The sequence below is a fragment of the Accipiter gentilis genome, chromosome 19, assembly GCF_929443795.1.
Source record: "Accipiter gentilis chromosome 19, bAccGen1.1, whole genome shotgun sequence".
Lineage (NCBI taxonomy): Eukaryota > Metazoa > Chordata > Aves > Accipitriformes > Accipitridae > Astur > Astur gentilis.
In genome coordinates, this window is record NC_064898.1 from 2076351 (window position 1) to 2096375 (window position 20025).

Consider the following 20025-nt stretch of genomic DNA (forward strand, 5'->3'; position numbering starts at 1 on the left):
GACTTCCTTACACTGAAAAGGACTGATGTCAAGGACTGAAATGCTCCCCTCCCTTCCTAACTATACCGGAAGGAAAAAAACCAATTTTCTATAGTTTTTCTCTTTCTTGTATCCTTCCAACTCTGCCTGGAACAAAGGAGTTTACCACTGATATAATGAAATTCTCTCATTAAATTACACTAAAAACTACAGCAAACTCTATTATGCTCTGAAGCAAATAGCTTTAACTCCCAATTCCTCTGACAAGGTCTATGTTGTTATAGGGGCTCCTCAGGCCACACTGCTCAGTTCATAACTTCCTTTTTATAGTTGCGATAATTTTTAAAACTGCGGGTTTTGCTCCCAGCCCATGGCAATTTTGCTGCCTTTTCTTCCCTGCTGTTTGCCTGTATACAAGGCAGACAGGGAGCATCCCTTTGCTTGTAGACTCAATGCTGTGCAAAACTCTAAACGTAGGCTGGAACTGAAGAAAGTCATACATTTATTTGTAGTTTTGTTTACAATTACATTCAAAATTATTTTATTTTTTTTCTCTTTTGAATGGAATGGAATGGAATGGAATAGAATAGAACAGAATAGAATAGAATAGAATAGAAGAATATTTCAGTTGGAAGGGACTTAGTTATCTAGTCCAACTGCCTGACCAATTCAGGGCTAACCAAAAGTTAAACCTTATTATTAAGGGCAATGTCCAAATGCCTCTTAAACACTGACAGGCTTGGGGCATTGACCACCTCTCCAGGAAGCCTGTGCCAGTGTCTGACCACCCTCTCAATAAAGAAATGTGTCCTAATGTCCAGTCTGAACCTCCCCCGGTGCAGCTTTGAACCATTCCCACGCGTCCTGGCACTGGACCCCAGGGAGAAGAGCTCAGCACCTCCCTCTCCACGTCCCCCCCTCAGGAGGCTGCAGAGAGCAGTGAGGTCACCCCTCATATAAAGAACATTTTATTATTCTCATTTCATGTCATTATTTTCTCCAGTTGAGCTATTGTATTTCTTATGTTCATGTTTGTAAAAATTCCTCTCCCATACAGATTACTAACATTTACTGAAACTCTTGTGTGTTCATTGATGTCATGCCAAATGAAATCATTGCTCTGTCATCATTCTCCCAAATCTGTATTAAGTTTATAAAAGAAAATGTTGCTTTCTTTGATCATTAAGTTACTGAGTACAACACACTAGAAAAGATTCTACTGCTAAGTTACTTTTGTGAGAAATGTAATAGCATGATACAATAATTCATTAAATATGCAACTTCATGCCATAAAAAGTTAAGGTTTTGAAACCTGAGCAATCAGGTGGTTTTTTAATTTTATTTTTAGATGACTGATAATTGCCCTGAAATAATTTTCCTATTGTTATATAGTGGACAACCTCAGAAACAAAGATTCCTTTCAATCTGACAAGCAATTTTATCTTTTCTGAAGACATTCCCTCATTTCTTTTAAAACAGATTTTTTTGGGTGATAAATATTAAGGTGACTGACTGAAATAATTTCTCATCACCTAAACTCTACCTGTGTAAGGAAACACTTCTGTATCCTCTTTTCGTTATTCAGACACCAACACTTATGGTTACATTCAAAAAGCTACAATGGACAAAAGCTCTATGTGATTTGTTGGGTGCGAGGCCAGCCTGGATGATCTTTCCCATCTGGTGTTCAGGTCTATGGAACAAGCTTCTCTGACATCTTGATTTTGCAGTGCAAATTACTAAAATGTGCACCTGCAACATAGAATTTCCCCGTTGATACTACTCCTTTGTATTGCCCCTTTATGTGATGGTAATCAAAGCATCACAACATGCAGAATTGCAGGTGTGTCCTAGCTAGTATTTGCAAACCAAACCACACCAGTTCCGTTGCCTCAATGTGCCTCTTGTTGTATAAATCCTGCTACTGAGAGTCCTCACTCCTAGGACTTAGCAAGGTCTTGCTCAGAACATCGTCTTCTGTTCTGGCCAAACTGTTTCTTTCCTCCTGAGTTTATGTCGCCAGTTTCAAGTTCCAAGAAAGTCAAGGTCTTGTTATTATTATCCTTGCCTGCATCTTTCAGTTTTCTTTTATTTTTTTTAAATCTAGCATTACAGTCAGGTTTGTCATACCTCTTACTTCTTGACACTCCTACTTGGGAGTTTTTTCCTTTTAAGCCAAGCGTTTCCTTTCCTCTCCCTTACATTATCTTTTAACTAATTTATTTATATATTCTTTTGCATATGAAATACAAGCCAGGATGCTGAAATCTTAATTTATGGTTTTAGATCTTTGGGATGGGTTTGGGTTTTTTTTTTGAAACAGAGCAAACTTATGACACGAACATTCTTTTCTGAAAAGGCTCCTAGGATTCCAAGTGCTTTATCTTCAATAATGAAAAGTTATTCCAAGGCTTTTCTAAAGCAGAGATATAATTGTTACATTTCCTTGAATAAGAAATAAAAAATCCTCTGAATTTTTAAATGTAGCTTCTCTTCTGACTGGAACCATTACAAATTTTCAAAGTCTACAAAAGAGGAAGTGAAGGAATAAAAAAATTATATGAAAACTGTCATTAGCATCCCTTAGTTGGCAGTCACTAAAATTTACAGGCATTTTTAAAAAACACTGCTGCTGTCTGGGATGCTACAATTGTTTCCACATGTGAAAAGCAGTGAATAACAGCCAGAAAGCCTGACGTTCCAGTTGCGCTAGGCTAAAAATTGCCAATAGTATTTTTCAAAACACCACCAACTGCATTTAGAAACCTGCTAAATTTTACAAGTCAGAAGTACTTAAAATAAAGTCTTTTTTTTTTGTTTAGAAATGCCTAACTAGATTGTATTATACAATAATCTGAATGAATTCACTAATGAAAAAACAGAAGTCCCAAAGGTCAAGACTAAAAAAAACCATAAAGCTCTGGGAAGGCTGCAAATATCATTTCTCTGCATTAACAACCATACTAAAAGCTCTCTGTTCCTATGGTAATTCCTTCACTTCTTCTATGAGGCTCCCAAGGACTGCCTTCCTAACCCTCTCCCTTCCTCCTCCTCTGCGTCAAGAGCTCCAAATGTCCTTTCTGTCCTTTTTCCCTAGTTGTTGTTCACCTGGCTTCCCACGCTCCCATTGCACCTTGGCCTCTCTCCCTCCCTCAAGAAGACAGGAGCTGTGTAAATGCCCATCTTCCCATGCAATTCCATTCCCTCTCCTTCATCCCTCATTTTTATTTCTTTTCTTCAGACGTGAAGAGAAGTTGCTCACCCTGACCTGTTCAGTTAAGCACTACAGCACACGCAGGGCTTTATTCTGGGCAAAAATTGAAGGAACTTTTGGCCTTCCTATTATTTAAAAAGAATTTTTAAAAAAAATTCAAACTCACACATCACTTATCCATCACCATTTATACCAACCAGAATGCTGAGCTGAAAGCAGAAGATAGTTATTCTGCGGCAATGAAGACACCGGTATTATTATACCTTTATATTCCTACAATAGTATCCTCCAGATACTGTCCAGGAGCAGAAATGCTACAAAACAGAGAAGGTACTTGTGAAAAAAATCTCTTGTTACTTTTCCTCTCCATTGAGGCAGAAGAAACTCCTACTGTTCATAATGATCTCCCGGGGGAAGAGAGACGGAGCAGTCTCTAGTCTGGACAAAACAGCAAAACTGAGCATCTCTGTCCTCACCCCACAGCCTGGCCTGGAAAGCAGAAGCAGTCACCCAGACCTCCACTCACCGCTCTCAATAGGCCAACGCATCAAGTGAAAAACGCAGTAGTATTTTTGAGGAAACTGGGGGAGTGAATAGTTCTGAAGGACCCCCAGCTTTCAAGCTGGGTGACCAAATGGCTCGTGACTTCTGCTTGCCAGGAAAGGTCGCAGAAGCAGAAAGAGCCTGGCTTTGCTGGTACCCGCACAGTTGCTGGAAGAAAAGGATAAACTAACCAGGATGAGAATAAAATACAAGTACCCTAGACTCGTTAAGTGCTTTGGGGAGTAATTGGGAGCGAAGCCAAGGAAGTAGCATTGGGCTGCTTCCCATGTCATTTGAATAGCGCACTGCCTCTTACACATAGCGAAATTTTACCCTGTGCCGTCAGAAGGGAGAATTTGTTGGGGACCACATCAGGTTTAATACTATTTATTAGCTGCCCTTGCCTTTGGTTTTGTTTAAGACACCATATATGTTTTTAATTGTCATTTTTAGGAGCGCAGAGGCCTTTAAGCATAGGCATCCTATCCATAAAAATGCAACAGTAATATCAGCAGGAGGTTTTGTTGAAACTTTGAAACTTCATCCACTCTTCTAATTAATTTTTTTTTTGTCCGTGTCTAAGAGCTTTAACAGTGCATGCTTACAGCTGGTTTTAACTATGCTTTTTTATTTTAAAAGCTAAATTGCGAGCTTTAAAAATTCACAGTTAAACTTTTTAAAATCAACAATAAATGTATGTAAAGGTTCTGCATGACAAGTTTATTTTGGGAGGGAATGATTTTTTTAAAGAACAAGAATTCTTAAATTGTCCCACCTCTTTCATTATTTTTCTGTCCATCAACTGAATGTATCCCTTTTTTAAGAAAAGTGTCTCAAATTATTTCCTTACTCTCCTTCCACTTCAGTTACATTTCCCTCCTCAACGCTGTCCTCTTTCTGTCTTAGGAAATGCTCATACACTTGCATCGTATTCTGTAAAAGTACTACACATTTATACATTTTGTGTAACATTCGGACAAAACTGGCAATATAAGAAATAAAAAAGGGAATGTGAATATTTAGGACAGTATTTAATTTCTGTGACTCGGTGTAAATTACATGCAGCTGGGTTTGCTTGTAGGAAGTGTAGAAAACTATGACCCTGGATAGCAATCTATACATGGTAGGTGCTCAGGACATCTACTGACCACATCTTTTCAAGCTGTTGTCTTTAGCTGACTTTAGGTCAGCGAAGGACCAAGCCCTCAGGCAGAGGGGCTTAAACAATGAAAAGCTCCAAAGAGCTAAACTGACTGTCTTGAAAAATTTCCACCTATAATGTAGCAATTTTATAAAACAACTTCTGCATTAACCATTAATTTGTCAAAAATTAGAAACTTATAAAGATAATCCTGAATTAAAACAAAAAAGATGCAATGACTTATGATGGAAGTTAATGTAATTGTAAGAGGCACAGACTAATGTAGTTACTGAAAAAGTAGTTGTATTCATGTTATGCTTACAGGTAGCACCATAACATAACATAGCAGAATGAAAGATATAAATGAAAACCTCCCAATTTTTCTATCTGCCCATAGCAAACATACTTCTTAAAAATGCATTTTTTACAGTGTTTGCCCATTCTAGTTTGAAATGACCCATTTAATGAGGCTTCTACAATTTCTCTTATGAGATTTGTACCATCAAGTTACAGCCTACAGGCCTTAGGAAACTTCTTCTGCCATTAAGCCTGAACTTTCCTGTCTGAATTTGATCACCTAACTGCTAGTTAACCTGGCATCAGACCAAGTAATATTCCTATCTCAGCTGGCATGAGCAACTCTCCACATTCCTGCCTTTCTGCTACATGTCCCCTTTCACTCTGTTATTTTTCTGTCAAGCTCTTCAAATCCTGGTCATAAACCAGCTTTCTCTGTCCTCTCATCACTAGGATGCTCTTCTCTGTGCTCTCTCAAATCTTTTCGGTAAGCCAGCATAGAGAATAACACACCATGCTCCTGAGGAAGGTCAACCAGAACATGAGTGAAAGGAGGTCTGTTAGCAACAATTCATACCCCATGGCAATTTGACAAGAACTCAGATGATCCTAAGCAGGTAGTCTTCTGAACTACTGGGACACTGACATCTTTTGATGTAGAAGTAAATAAGTGAAGGTATAGGATCAAGTCTAGAGAACGTCATTGTCGTGGAAAATAAACATTATTAATAGCTCAACTAACGAGTAATCTTTACTGCCAGAAGATTATCTTACACGTTTCAGAAAGCCATTACACAGAACATATGCATCATATTTATTTCTACTTATTTTACAATTAAGAACTTCCCCTGTAGGAAAACACAAAAGAAAATGAGGAAAACAGGGAAGCAAACAAGAGAACAGGCCTTCTGAAAGCTTGCAGTAATAAAAGAGGAAAGGGTAGTTAACTATTAAAGAATGCATTTTAGCCGTGACATTTTTTCTTCTGGTTTATTATTGAAATAAAACATGATCACTGAAGACATTTTTTAATGCTTGGAAGGCAGAACAGACTCAGTAAACCAAAGTATCTAGCACGCGTATTTTGTTTGTGTTTTATAAATATAAAAGTATACAAAATTAAAAGTGCAACTTACAAAATTAAAAGTGTGACTTTATGTCCTATTTCTGCTTTGTCAAAAAAAAAATAGCAAAACCATGAGTAAAATCTTCCTGTGTTAATGAAATAAAATGCATTAAGAATGTGGTAGTATAACATTAGTGGTTTTCTTTTTTATCTGAACAGAAAATAAATGCTGGCTTATATCTTTGCTCTCAGCTTCATCTTTCTATCACAAATCATCTGCCTTCTTCCCACCTTAAGAAGGTGCTCTGAGATTTGCAAAGCACATACTCTTCACTACAAATTGTGGTTGTGATGAGGCTCCAACCATCTGCCAGCCTTCAATTTATCCACTGCAGGACACAAGAACTATCTCAGAGAACAGGCAAACCTTCAAAACTAACAGCTGAAAAAGGACTGTCAGGGAAGTAGGTAAAACATACGTACTGAGAGGTGTCACATATAGTGTTCATGAAGCTTCAGAGTATATTAGAATTGCAGTTTTGGAAACAGGTTATACTGTTACATTTAAAATAAATGTTCTCAGTTATTTTCAGGGTTTAGCTTATAAAGAAATAATTCTGTTTGGATTATTTCCCAGAACGCATTCTTCAAAACTTCACTTTGTTCTTGACGTAAATTGAAAACAATAATATAGATATACTGTACACAGGCTTCAAAATGGCATTAAAGAGACACATTATCAATATGTTTAAAACATTTAGAAAGCTCAGCTTTGCATCTTTCTAAGTGAATGACTAGATACTTAGATACTTAGACTGAGTAATATCTGTTCCAATAAACTGCTGTGTGTGAAATGTTTTGAATAATAGTTAATTTATGCTGAGGTAATGACAGTGTAATATAACCGAAATCTGTGCTAATAGGAAAAAAGAAGCCCCTTCCAGCTATTTCTGTTACAATCAGCTGCAGTAATTTTCACCCCATCTCTCTCTCTCTCTCTCTCTCTGTCTCTCTCACATAAAAGATTACTTTTAAGTGTATGTTGAAATGCTTGTTGCTAATTTTAAAAATCAATAATTGGTACCTGTCATCCATACGGAAAAAAAGCAAAATAACCAGACAATAAAGAGGAAATTTCCATATACAAGACCTATACTTTATATATTTCTGCAATAAAAGAGAGCAATTGCAGTTAATGATGTTCTTTTTCTATCAGCAAAGCATTAAACTCAGTTTGAGTAAGACTCCAGGATGTTCTGGTAAAAATGCATATGAAATTCCTAACGTAGATGAGAACTGGCCAAACAATTTATTCCAAATAATACTCAAAGTAGAGCGAGACATTTTTCTGGGCTATGAGTTATTTACAAACCTACCCTAGTATTCCTTTGATGAATGAACTATCTGAAATATTTATCAAACAAGCTGGTTGAAGTCTCACCAGCTAAATAAGTTATGGGCAGCTCTTCAGTTTGAATGCTCAGTGTATGGTTGGTGAGGTACGGGAAGTGGCGGGGCTTAGCGCGGTCTGGACGCCGAGCTTTTTGCTCGCAAGTGCAACGAATAAGAAACAAATCCCAAACCTTCTGCTATGACATTTTGGCCCAAAACCCCACCTGTTTTACTTCCAGGAACTGTGTATTTTCTTGACTATGAAAAGATTCTGAATTCCCATAAACATATAACAGCATGACCCAGGAATGTCATGTTCTCAGATGAGCACAGATTCACTAAAACACCGACTGCCTGATCATCTCTCATACATTCATTACCTGGAGATATCATGATCAATCATTAATCTAACTGTAGATAATTGGTGGAAGCAATGGTAGAAGGATGTTTTAAATTTGGAAACCTATGGATCAGATTATGATTTCTGACTCCTTGTCATAAATGGCTTGTGTTACTTAGGGTAGGTGCTCCCCAGAAGTTATTTCATAGTGAAATTGGATGCGTAGTTAAAATGTTTCAGCTATTCTGCAGTATTCTGAAAGCCCTTTCCCCTGAACGAGAAACAAGACTATACATTGGGCAATTACTGTGTGGTAACTGACCTCATGCAATTTATGCTAATTCCTTATTGAATATTCTGATTTAAGGTGTCTCCTCCTGTATTCAGTGCCTTCTGCAGGAATCTTTACCTACAGAAATAAATATCTTACCCTCAAAAAATCCCTGTTTTTCTTCTTGATCTACAGAGAGCTATCGTAACAAAGTGACAGCAAGTAAAAACTCTTCCTTTCCCACTTACAGAAGAGGATACTGAGCTCTGAAGCTCACTGGAAAGACATAAAAATTATTATATCCATAGATGCTCCCAGAGTGAAACATAAAAATCCATTTAGTTTTCTGTTGATAATCTCTTAATGCATACCAAACAGACTCACAGGCCAAAAAGACTATAAAATAATTAAGGTGGTTTTCCCCCAAACAATGTAAATTCAGAAGAAAAATCCCTCTTTTGTATGTCTGGGAAGCACAGTATTTGGGAGGGAAGGAGATGTAGACTTTTCAACAAAAATCAACAGGATGCAAATACACATTTCTTAGAGAAGAACAGAGCCCTTAGCGTGTCAGAAAAAAATTTCTACTTTGATGACGACTTTTACTTGAGTAACTGTTCTTGCTATACAGATTCCTTCAAATAACTTTGAAAAAAGTGGATACTGATACTACTTGCAGCTTCCTACCTACTTCACCACTATCCGTATTCATGCTTAAGCGGGACTGCTCCTAGAAAGCAAGCGAAGACCATCCCTTGTATGGAGGCAATTAAGCACAACCCAACATGTAAGTGGCCAGTGCTCTGGGTACAATTCAATCAAGCAGATCCATAGGGGTGGTTTTGATATTCTTGTCACATCAAAGAAAGAGCGCCCAGAAGAAAAAGATCTAACAAGTTAAAAATGAAATCAGAATAAATAAGAATAACTCCAAGCGAAAGCAAGAGCAAGCACATGGTTGCAAGGGCTGGCATTACTTTGAAAGCATTATACAGTGCTATTAGAATAGCGTGTTAATTTTTTCCTCATAAATTTGCCAGGTTCAGGCACCAGGGAAAGGCTAGCATTCCAGCTCCCTTTGTTAAAGATATATCTATCTTGCTGAGTCTTGACAGCCCTATCATGTCAGCCCTCTGTAGTAGCAAAGAGTGTTTCAGCAAGGAGGGGGGGGAAAGGAAAGGAGAAAAAAAAAAGAAGTGAAAACTGATGTGATCTACTCTGCTTCCTGTGGGCATATTTCACTATAGCAGATCCAGAGGGATGCTTTGTTATTCCTGTCAGATCAAAGAAAGAGATAACAGAAGAAAATATAAGAGGAAAAATAAAACCCAGAAATGAGGGTAACTGAAAAGCACTGCAAGACTACCGCATCATTATGACTTTTCAAATTATTTAAATATGCTAAATATCAAGTCACCACCAAAGAAATAAATATTGCATAGGCCATATGCTCTGTTAGCTGCCAGCAAAACCGTCCTACTAGGATTAGTTTACGGGCGCAGCAACTGCCTGTCAAACACTAGCAATTTTAATCATTTTTCAATTTGCCGTGTGAGTTGCGAGTCCGCTCAGGTATTTTGACAGGTGGCTGCTCGGAACAAATATCGGAGCCCAGTAGCTTCACACCGCCTTGCTTCCCTACGCGCTTGCAATTCCCGTCAGACTGGGGGGGAAGCGAGCGTTTGGTGAAGACGCAGCGGCTGCAGGAGAGCCGCCGTACTGCGCTGCGAGGCTGCGTTTGCAGCTCACGTCGAACACAGGGATGACACCAAGTTAGCCTCAAGTCTAGCGCAAACCAGTAGCTGTGTAATACGATGTTTCGCTGGATTTTCCAAAACGTTTCTAATCACAAACAAGCTGAATGTCTAAGGAAAAGTAACCAGAAATCCGGCTATGATTTTAAGCAAATAATCAGAAAAGCTGAAATAGTACTTTTCTGCACACTCGCTGTGCTTTCAGTACTACATGTGATTAATCTATTATGCGCTAACTGCCCACTTAATTATTTTGTGTTTAATCTACGTGGTGGTACTGAAAATAATTTTAGCTCTTCTGTTGCATTTTCTGATGACCAGTATAACTGTGCCATTCCCCTTCAGCCACAGCACTTTGTGTCAGTCAGAAAGAAGTTCCTAACTTGAAAAAAAAGCCCAACTCTATCGATTTTTGAGTGTTCAGATTTCCAGGCATTTGGGAAAAACGAGGCTCCTAAAATCTACAGACGTCCTGGGAGAAACCAGGGGAAGAACCATATTTTCCTGAAGAAGTGAACCGATAATATCGCAGCACTATAAACAAACTAAAATTCTGACATCGTTCATTATACATTAGCATTCTCAGCTTCAACCCCTTGAAGTCAGCCAAATCTGTCCAGTGGAAAGGATTTGGATTATGATGTAAACTAACAGTAAAGACAATTCCAAATAACATCTAATGTCCAATATAACTACTGTTTACATATTAAAAAGAGATACAGGCTTTGTACCAGGGATGTTCTGTCATGTTTCTCCACAGGAGAGGACTGTCATGGTAAAGTTCATTATCAATTACTGCTTTACAAGTACAAGATGAGTTAAGCTGTCATAATTTTCTCAGCCAGAGATCCTGTGCTGTCAAAGAATGTCAATTTTTAATCTGACAAAAGGAAGAAAATTATCTGTTATTCTGACCTCTAATTTCTTGACATTTTAATGCTGTAATTGCTGTGGTTAGTGCTGCAACCATGATTTCACCTGTCAAGTAAGAATGAATCAATATCCTTAAGCTGGTCGTCAAGTTTTAGCTTTCACCTCACTGCTTTTACTTTAAAAAAGGAAAAATTTACAAATAGGATACAAACAAAAGGTTGCAAAGACTAATTTGGGGCCTGAAAAATGTTGATTTTGTTACATATTTTTTGTCCTCCATATTATAATATGAAAACAATTTTGCAACGTGCAGAGCAAGAGAGACCGTTAGAACTGGTAGAACTGGAGAATTTCCCAATTTCTAATCCTAAAAGATCTAAACAACAAAACTAAATTTTACACATTCCGTGGAACACTGCAGTCAGAACTTTCATGTTGCCCTCATCACTACTTGAAATACATTATAGCGATCAAGTATTTTTTGTGGTATCAGAAAATTTAAAAGTTGTTTGAAAAATCAAAATCCATATGTTTAAAGGAAACCAGTACATTTTACCCACCCAGTGCAGATCTTAAGCTGTGGAAGAGTCATTATAGGGGCAGACGTATATGACTTCGTAGACTTTAGTAATCTAAAACTTAATGCTATCCCAGCACTCCGGTTTCACCCATTGTAAATTTGCAAAAAATGAAAACGAAGCAAGCAAGCCAGATGGAGAGTCTTCTACTAAATAGGTCCAAACAGAACAAAAGCACAAGATAGCCATATTTCCAGTGTTAAGCAGTAGAGAGTTCTTAGAGGGCTCGCCCATGCACGTGACAAAAATGTAAGGAACGGCAGGGATGAGTTATCCCACCATTGAATTTTTTTTTTTTCTCCAGCTAGAAGGCTACTGAAGTGACTCCTTCGCCATTCTTCACAGAAAGTTAAGGACAACCTATTCCTCAGTGGTTAAGTGAGGTACTCAAGCCAAGGGTGAAAGGGCCAAGGTATAGCACAAACAGGTCACGGGATCTGCCTTTTTAAATGATGTGCTTCAGTCAGCTCAGACCTAAATGGGAGGGTTTTTTACTTGGAGCCTTATTTCACTGGACAGGTTCTGCTGGGACTCAATATGAAATTAGTTAACGGCCACAGTTTGAGGAGGCTACTGCTGTATTTGAGCCCATTGGTCTGATAATGGCTGCTGCCAATAAAGTTGTATTGATTGGCCTATTTTACAGCCATTTATTGAGAACATTCACCATCTCCTGTGTGACAGAACAAAAAATGTTTCATTTTATTTAGAAAATAAACATCAAGAGCATTTGGGTACCGAGAGATGCATTTCCTGGATAACTGCAAAGCTGAATTAATTTTAAATTGCAGTGCTTCTAAGTTAAGATGCCAGACACCACCACCTGCCACAGTAAAACATACTAAACAATTGTTATCACTATTTTTAAAGGTGCTACTGTTCCTATCCTTTCTGTATTTATAAGTTATCTTCAGGGGCTTTTAAAAGGTCTTTTTGCTTTTAATTTATTTTCTGGAGTATCTAGTAAAAGCCAGAATAAAGTGGGGGAAAAAAAAGCCAACAAACCAATGCATATAGAACATATATACTTGTAACAGAAACATGACATCCAAATACCTGATCTACTAGACCATCAAGATGTCAAATGCCTTATTACTGGCCAGAGAATGTCTGCTAGTTTCATAAATAGAGCTCAGGGAAACAGAAGGCAGCTCTAAATCTGTCTATATTTACAGGTGTATTGTAATTTCTGATTAAAAATGAATAAAAAGTATTTTTTAACCTTTTTATGACAAACCACAAATCACCAAAGTCTGAGATCTCTTGGAGGAGAAAGCATACTATTTTTAAATGCATGCTACAACTTTACGTATCTCTATATAACAAAAATTAGGAGGAATCATTTTGTTCTCGACATGTTGCCTTCTCATTGCTAGCAGTGAATTTTATTTACTAATCTAACTTGTGACAATGAAGATAAAGTAGAGCTTTTAGAAGTTTACATGGTGTAAATAGCCTAAGAAGAAGTTTATATGCTATTGACTGACAGGGCATGGGTTAGATGTACAAGTGAGTGAACAAAAACATCTCCGTGAATTTCTTGAAATTTCTGATGACAAGTTATGCATGTAAGCAGAGCCACAGGAGAGCTGAAGAGTCTTATCATGTCATAAGATGTTAAATAAGGTGCACAGACAGACAGATAGACCTCAATCCTACAAGCTGCCCTGTGGGAGTAGACCCTTAAAGTCAAGGCATAAGAGTCTGCCCATGCAAATCAGGACCTTAAGCCATGCAAATCCCTTGTATTCATGGTGCTTGACACCTGTTTTATACTTTAAAAAGCATTGCTCCTTCGTATCGCCAGTTTTGTACCTTGCTGACTCTTCTCATACTGAAAGGTTTAAATCTGGAAAACCATTACGTAGATGTTAACTTTAAATATTTGAGGCAATAGGATCAAAGCAATTCTGGCCATTCTTAAATCTAAACAAATACTAACCGTTTACACAGTATAAGCTTTGCAGTGCATGGTGTGAAAATCCAGCTCTAGGAAGCTAGGGGTCTGAATGTTTTTTTAGTTCTGCTCCTCAAAAAGCACCAAATGTAACAAGATGCAGCAATGCACTACTAAAAACCAACATGCCAAACCCCAGCATTTAGCTGAATACGAACGCTTTCTAGAATCTCTTTCTCAAATCTGCAGATTTCTGTCTCCAAGACTGGAAAACAAACAAACAAACAAACAAAACCCCATTGCCTGGCAATGTATAAATTATTACTGTTTTGCATACAGCAGATGGCAGCTATCTGCGGGAATGGAAGACTGTGTGTACAGCTTCATCACAGCGGTACTCATCTAGCAGCTGTTGCTTCTTCACACTTTTCACCAAATTTCAATTGTTTTAGCCAATGAATGGATGATATTAGAAAATGATCATTCAAATTAATAGTCTTACTAAAAACAAATACAGTCACTGGAAGGAAACGTATCAGGATAGCAAGTACAATTTTTTTGTTAATTTACTGATAAATTTAAAATGCTCACTTGTATTTATACGCATGTATATATATTCCACACATACATATATGCAAACATAAATACTCATATGCACAAGAAATAGCAAACATTTTCTATATTAGTAACAGTTTGATTATACTTTGCGTGCTTCATGCAAAAGTAATCCGAATAATTGCTACTGTCACTCTAGCAAGTATATTCTTTTTCAGGTACAAATTCACACCAACATTATCTGACTGAAAAGGTTAGATTTTTTTCCCTATGGACTATGATGCAGTTTTTTCTTTCAGCTTTTCAGTCCTACTAAGTGAACTTAACAAAAGTAAATTAGAAGAAGCAGAACAGATATTACAATATATCCATTACATTATAATTTCCCATATCAAACTGACCATTAAATATATTAGTAACTTCAAGCAAACAAAATACTTTGGGACATCTGTTTTATTGCTAGTTTTTTAATGCTTGCTTCTGAAGTCACCTAGTGCCCAAGTTCTGAATGAAGTCACGCACAACAATTTTCTCCAGCAGTGAAAGATGGAAAAAGTACCATTTCTTGTGAGACGACAGTAGTTTTTAGAACAAAATGGCAGTAAACACCTACCTCCCTGAGGACAGGATCAGTGATACTGTCCAGGTTCACGGAGCCTTCATACGTTAGGTAGTGGAAAACGTTGAGCGCACGCACTGCTTCTGGTCCTCGCTGCTTGTAGCCAAATATAAGGTCAATCCACTGATGAAGTTGACATGATACAAACTCACTTTCCAGGGCCTGCAAGTGAAATTCAGAGTTAGGAAGTAAATTCCATCTCACAATTTCATGCTTAAATGACATCCTACCTTTTCCTATTAACTGAGGAAACATAATGGGTATCATTACATTTCCTGTTCAGGCTTATTTGATATATTTGAAATCCTTCAAACATTAAAAACCAGAACTAATTATATTGAGAGAAACACTAAAAAGATATCCTTCTTTCCTTCAGCTTTATATCATGCTAATTTTCTTCTCAGCTACTGGGTTGCTCCTAGCTGCAAGGATTTTAATTATTAATTTTTGGGCTTGTCAAATAAGTTAGGTAATTTGTCAAGAAAAACTGATGAAAATGGGAAAACAATTTCAAAAACCCAATCTTCCAACTCATTTTACAACTAGTTCTAATTAGTCTTAAATCTAAAATGGAAACTTAAGGATTAAAAAGCTGTACCGACAAAATGAGGTTCTGAACTCCGTGTGTGAATTGTGACTGATTTCTCAAAGGAGAAAAAGCATTTTTCACACTCATTTTTGGCATTAGGTTGGTTCACCAGAGAAAACACAGGCTGCAACTCGCTAGTTTAAAAACTGCTTCAAGGATTGCTATTCTTTGCTCAGCATATGGAGAGAGATTAATTCTAGACGGAGGAAACGATGGTAGTATTACCATTGAGCCTGATCCAACCAATGTGCCTGTATCAGACATGATTGGCATCCTTAGGAGAGATCCTTGCCTGAACCGGAGCTTTCGAGAGCTGAAGGCATTGCACAGTTTCTCCTTACCTCGACCAGATTACCTATCTGAGTTTCCCATGAGCCCATACCTGGATACACAAATCATTCTCCTATAAGGACGCATCATGTATTTAAGATGCCAACCTGGCACACTCGTTCCTTCTTTCCTCATACTACCTTCAGAGAAGAACGCCGATAAACAGGAACTGGTATTAAAATAAAGATTCATGGCTCATTGACCAAGTTTTTATATGTGTCTTTGCCCAAACTCCGTCACACTCCTGATTTTGTACAGTGTCATATACCTAGTTCCCTTCGATCAGGACAAGTGAAGTTCAGTTCTCAGATCTGGCAACTTACTTCCAATTAGTTTGTTAGAAAAAAGAAAAAAAAAACCAAACAAAAAAACCCAAACAAACCAACCCAGAATCACAGAATGGCTGAGTTTGGAAGGGACCTCTGGAAATAACGTGGTCCATCCCCCCTGCTCCATCAGGGCCACCTAGAGCCGGCTGCCCAGGACTGTCCCTAGATGGCTTTGGAATACCTCCAAGGCTGGAGACTCCACAACCTCCCTGGGCAACCTGTGCCAGTGCTCGGTCACGCTTCCAGTAAAAAAGTCTTTCCTGATGTCCAGAGGGAGCCTCCTGTGTTTGAGTGTGTGCCCATTGCCTCTGGTCCTGTCACTGGGCACCACCGAAAAGAGCCTGGCTCGCTCTGAAATACAAGCCTTAATACAATTTCTTATGTAAGCATCTATGTCAAGCTTACTACTGCTCACTGCATATAGGCAGAGCTGGCAGCAACCCTCTCTATTACATTATCTAATATTTTTCATTCTCAAAGACTGTGGCTTTTTTTTTTTCTTCCCCTGAGAAATCCTAATTCCTCCATTGTTTCTAGCACAGTGCCACTACTCCGCACAAACACCTTCCAGCTAGGACGGAGTTTCACGCCTGCCCCAGGAAAAGTTCAACTTTTACAGGGGGATAAACTTTGGGGGAAAAAATTGTTTTCATTTGACTCATTTACATCAAAAGGAGGCTGCTTCAGGAATACCCCTGGGATACTGTGCGTAGTACCACACCACGCACTGCCCACCGGCAGCAGCCCCCTGCCCACCCCCAGGAACAGCCACGGACAGGGCAGCCACTCGGGTCTGGCTCCCTGGGGGATCACGCAACCGTTCCTCAGACGCTCTCCCTGCCATGCTCCACATGGAAGAGGAACTCTGGACCCTTCTCAGTCGAAAGCAGTGACTCTTGTTTCTGAGGAAAATGGATGGGAAGGCTCAGGCTTCATAGCTGACCTGGAGCTCAGTTTTCAAGGGCTTAAGTTCGGGATAACATAAAAAGCTATAAAGAAATGTTGCAGAGAACCATATCAAAATTCGTTTCTTCCTTTTCAAAATCAGAGGCCACTGTATGCAAATTGCAAGTAATATTATTTAAATAGCATTAATACTACTTAATACTAAATACTATTAAACTAATACTATTTGGTTTCAAAGCATGTCTCCCAATCGATAATTAAGAAATGCCAGATCCTGAATTCTGTTGCATTGTGCGCGTGCAACACGATATAGTCAGCAATTCCATTATCCCATATAATCTTTTTCATAGTACTTTTACCTCATTTGGCACGCAGGATGATAGCATGCAAGGATAAAATTAAGTATGCCACAGCAACCATAAATAAAGCATTTCCTAACATTTAAATGCTCAATTTTTAATGTTCCTTTGTATGTAATAAAACTTAAAATAGAATTTAAAGCCTGTTGTCTTTCCAGCATCCATCTCCAACCAACTTACAGTGAGCAGCCTAGCCATTCTCTTCCTCCTCCAAACTCTGCATATTTATAAGTTTCTTTTGCACCTGTGTTTATTATTTATTAAAAAGTAATTAACAAAAAAATGTGTTAGGCATTTGCTTTGGTCAAAAATAGCATTATTTTTTCTAGAATATGGAGAGCGTTTCAGGAAAACGGCAAAAATTCTGACGATTTAAATGTGGGACAGTAAATCTGAAAAAATGCATGCTTGGGTCAAACGAGCATATTTCACCCATTATCTCCTCTAACATCCTCTCTCTGGTGTTAGAATCCTAGAATCGTTTGGGTCGGAAGGGACCTTTAAAGATCATCTAGTCCGCCCCCCTGCAATGTGGGAAGAGAGTTTGCCAGTGAAGACCGAGGCAAAAAAGTTGTTGAGTACCTCAGCCTTCTCCTCATCTGTGGCTACCAGTTCGCCAGTCTTGCTCACGGGGGGGTACACTTTCTTTGACCTTCAAGGTTAGGAGAGTTGAATGCCTATGTTATGTTTCCCTGAGGCAGTTTCTACTTGCATGACCAGCCCTTATTCAGCAGCTTGTCATTCCGGAGAAGGTCTTACTGACCCTGGCAGGTTTGGAGAACTTCTGTTTCACATGGATGAATGGTTCTTTAATAACTTTTAAAATAAGCGAGCTACTTTTTAAGAGCAGCACGTCACGTCTTTGTCTCCCATTTTTTGAGCGGATTTATTGTACTACGTTTATAGGTCTAATGGTTCTTTAAAGAACCTTGGTGTCCTTAGTCCCTTGGGGAAGAACCTTAGTTTCTTGGGGAAACTTTGGGGAAATTTGTAAGGAGTGAATTTAATTATTTTGAACTATAAAGTTCAGAACTCCGCACAAAATCGGAAGCCAGAAGAGCTGCCTTCAGGGAGGCTGTGAGGATGTTGGTGGTAGCGAGGGGACTGAGAGTGCCGCGCCTGCCAGGCGCTGTGCGGTGGAAGACGGTGCAGTGGGGGATTCGGGGCAGAGACCGGAGCGGAGGATGGAGAGAGGAGCCGGAGCTGTGAAGCGGAGTCCCGGCTGCGGGATGCGATGATGCGTGGATGTCCACGTCCCCGTCGGGGCGTCCTGTGGCGTACGGCGCTGGGCACAAACGGCAGGTAGGGTGCACTCAAGAACGGGCCACCAAAAGGCTACCAAGTCCTACCTGGCCCTTGGCGCAGCCTGATGTGGGCTTTATAACCCGGATTCGTTTAGTCAGGATAAAGCTTCCGATGTCAGGTCTGACCTGGTTTGCTGATGTTTCTCCCGAGTCCTTTTGCAACACCACTCATGCGATACTTGCCGAATCCTCTCCCTAATTTGCTCTAATGCACAGGCTGCTCCCCCTCCATGTAAGGGCGTCCTGAAAATTTATGAGCTGTTCCCTGTCAACAGTACATCGTTTGGTTTCTCGAGAATATGCGATGCTCAGTAGGGAATAGGGTGAGGGAATTTTCTGTGTAAAAAATAATTTGTAGGTTCAGTAGGAACAACACACAGAAAACGATAACAATAATATCCTTAAAACAGGCTGGTGATGACCCCGAAGAACAGCATTTTTCGAGAATATTTTGGCTGTAAAGCATTTGGGGGCCTTTAATTTTTTGAGTATATTTTCAATATGAAATATAAGGAAACAATTTTTTTTTTAGAAAAGCAATAATAATTATTACTTATATTATTATGTAATAATATTTATGGGTTTTAAAGATTCTTACTGTTAAACAGAAATGAGCTAATATCCAGCTTGTTTTCTATTATACTTAAAATGTACAGAAAACCGAGTTCTATTCAGGCACTCTCAAACTGAACTTGTTTGAGCCACTGTTACTAGGGCTTCATTTTCAAATAGCAGCATTCCAGTCAGTATTTTTTCATGGGTTTTGTTCTGAGTAAGGATTCTACCATGTTACAGTTTTCAATGGAATGACTTTTACTGCTAACAGGTAAATCGCAAGCGTCATTATACATCTAGTGCATACGTATTTTAAAGTAAAAGTACTGCGGGTTTTGTGTGTTTGCAGGCAAGTGTATGCACACATGTTCCACAGGCTGAAAATCTGACCTGTGGTGGTGTAAAATGTAAATACGTATCAGTAAGTTTATGTTTATGTATAAACCAAATAAAGTTAATATGAGCCAAGTCACCGTTTAGTGGCACCAGCACTATAGCTCTTTTCAGACCTTCGTGCAGTATGAACACTGCACGCTTTCCTCTCTGCTCATCCGACTTTGATGTTAAAATTATTTTTTACAGCGCTTCCAGTAGGAGGCATTAGTCTTTATTTTAATGCACACTGTGCGCCGTGTAAAGTCGCAGGAGCTCTGGTAAAATAAACTATTCCACCCTCTTTCTAACGCGACCTTTCGCGTTGCCCAGGTATTTTGTGTCCCCAGAGAAGAGGAGAGCTCCGATGCTGCCCCTCACCCGGACCACCGCCACCCCTGCCCCTCCCTGCAGCGCCTGCCTCGTCTCCCTCCCCTCCACGGCTGTACGCCGGCTGCCTCCCCAAGAAGCCCGGTCACAGCATCTTGCTATTAACTGATATTCGGGATATTTAAAAATATTTCTTAAAACTGCTCTGAGACACTGTGGTTCTGTGGATCTGCTCTGTAACAGACCATTGTCCCTTTCGGCCTGTGAGCTGGGTTTTTCTTCTCTGCCCTTACATCTGTGCTCCTCTGCAGCCATTGAATATAGATATTCTCTCTGCCTAATATTCCTCTGCTTCATTTACCATTTCTTGCGCTGATTATTGGAGTAAAATCTTTGACCCTCGTCATAAAATAACAGGCGATACTGATATCT

The 20025-nt window shown here is 39.0% G+C and overlaps 1 protein-coding gene across 8 annotated transcripts in view; it reads right to left on the minus strand.

Moving 5' to 3' along the window:
• Positions 1-20025, minus strand: part of NBEA (neurobeachin) — a 509146-nt gene that overhangs the window by 36402 nt on the left and 452719 nt on the right. For all 8 annotated transcript variants that reach the window (XM_049822909.1, XM_049822905.1, XM_049822906.1 and 5 more), the window contains one exon: positions 14514-14681. In XM_049822909.1, the coding sequence (XP_049678866.1) occupies positions 14514-14681 (168 nt within the window). The remainder of the gene's footprint in view (positions 1-14513; positions 14682-20025) is intronic.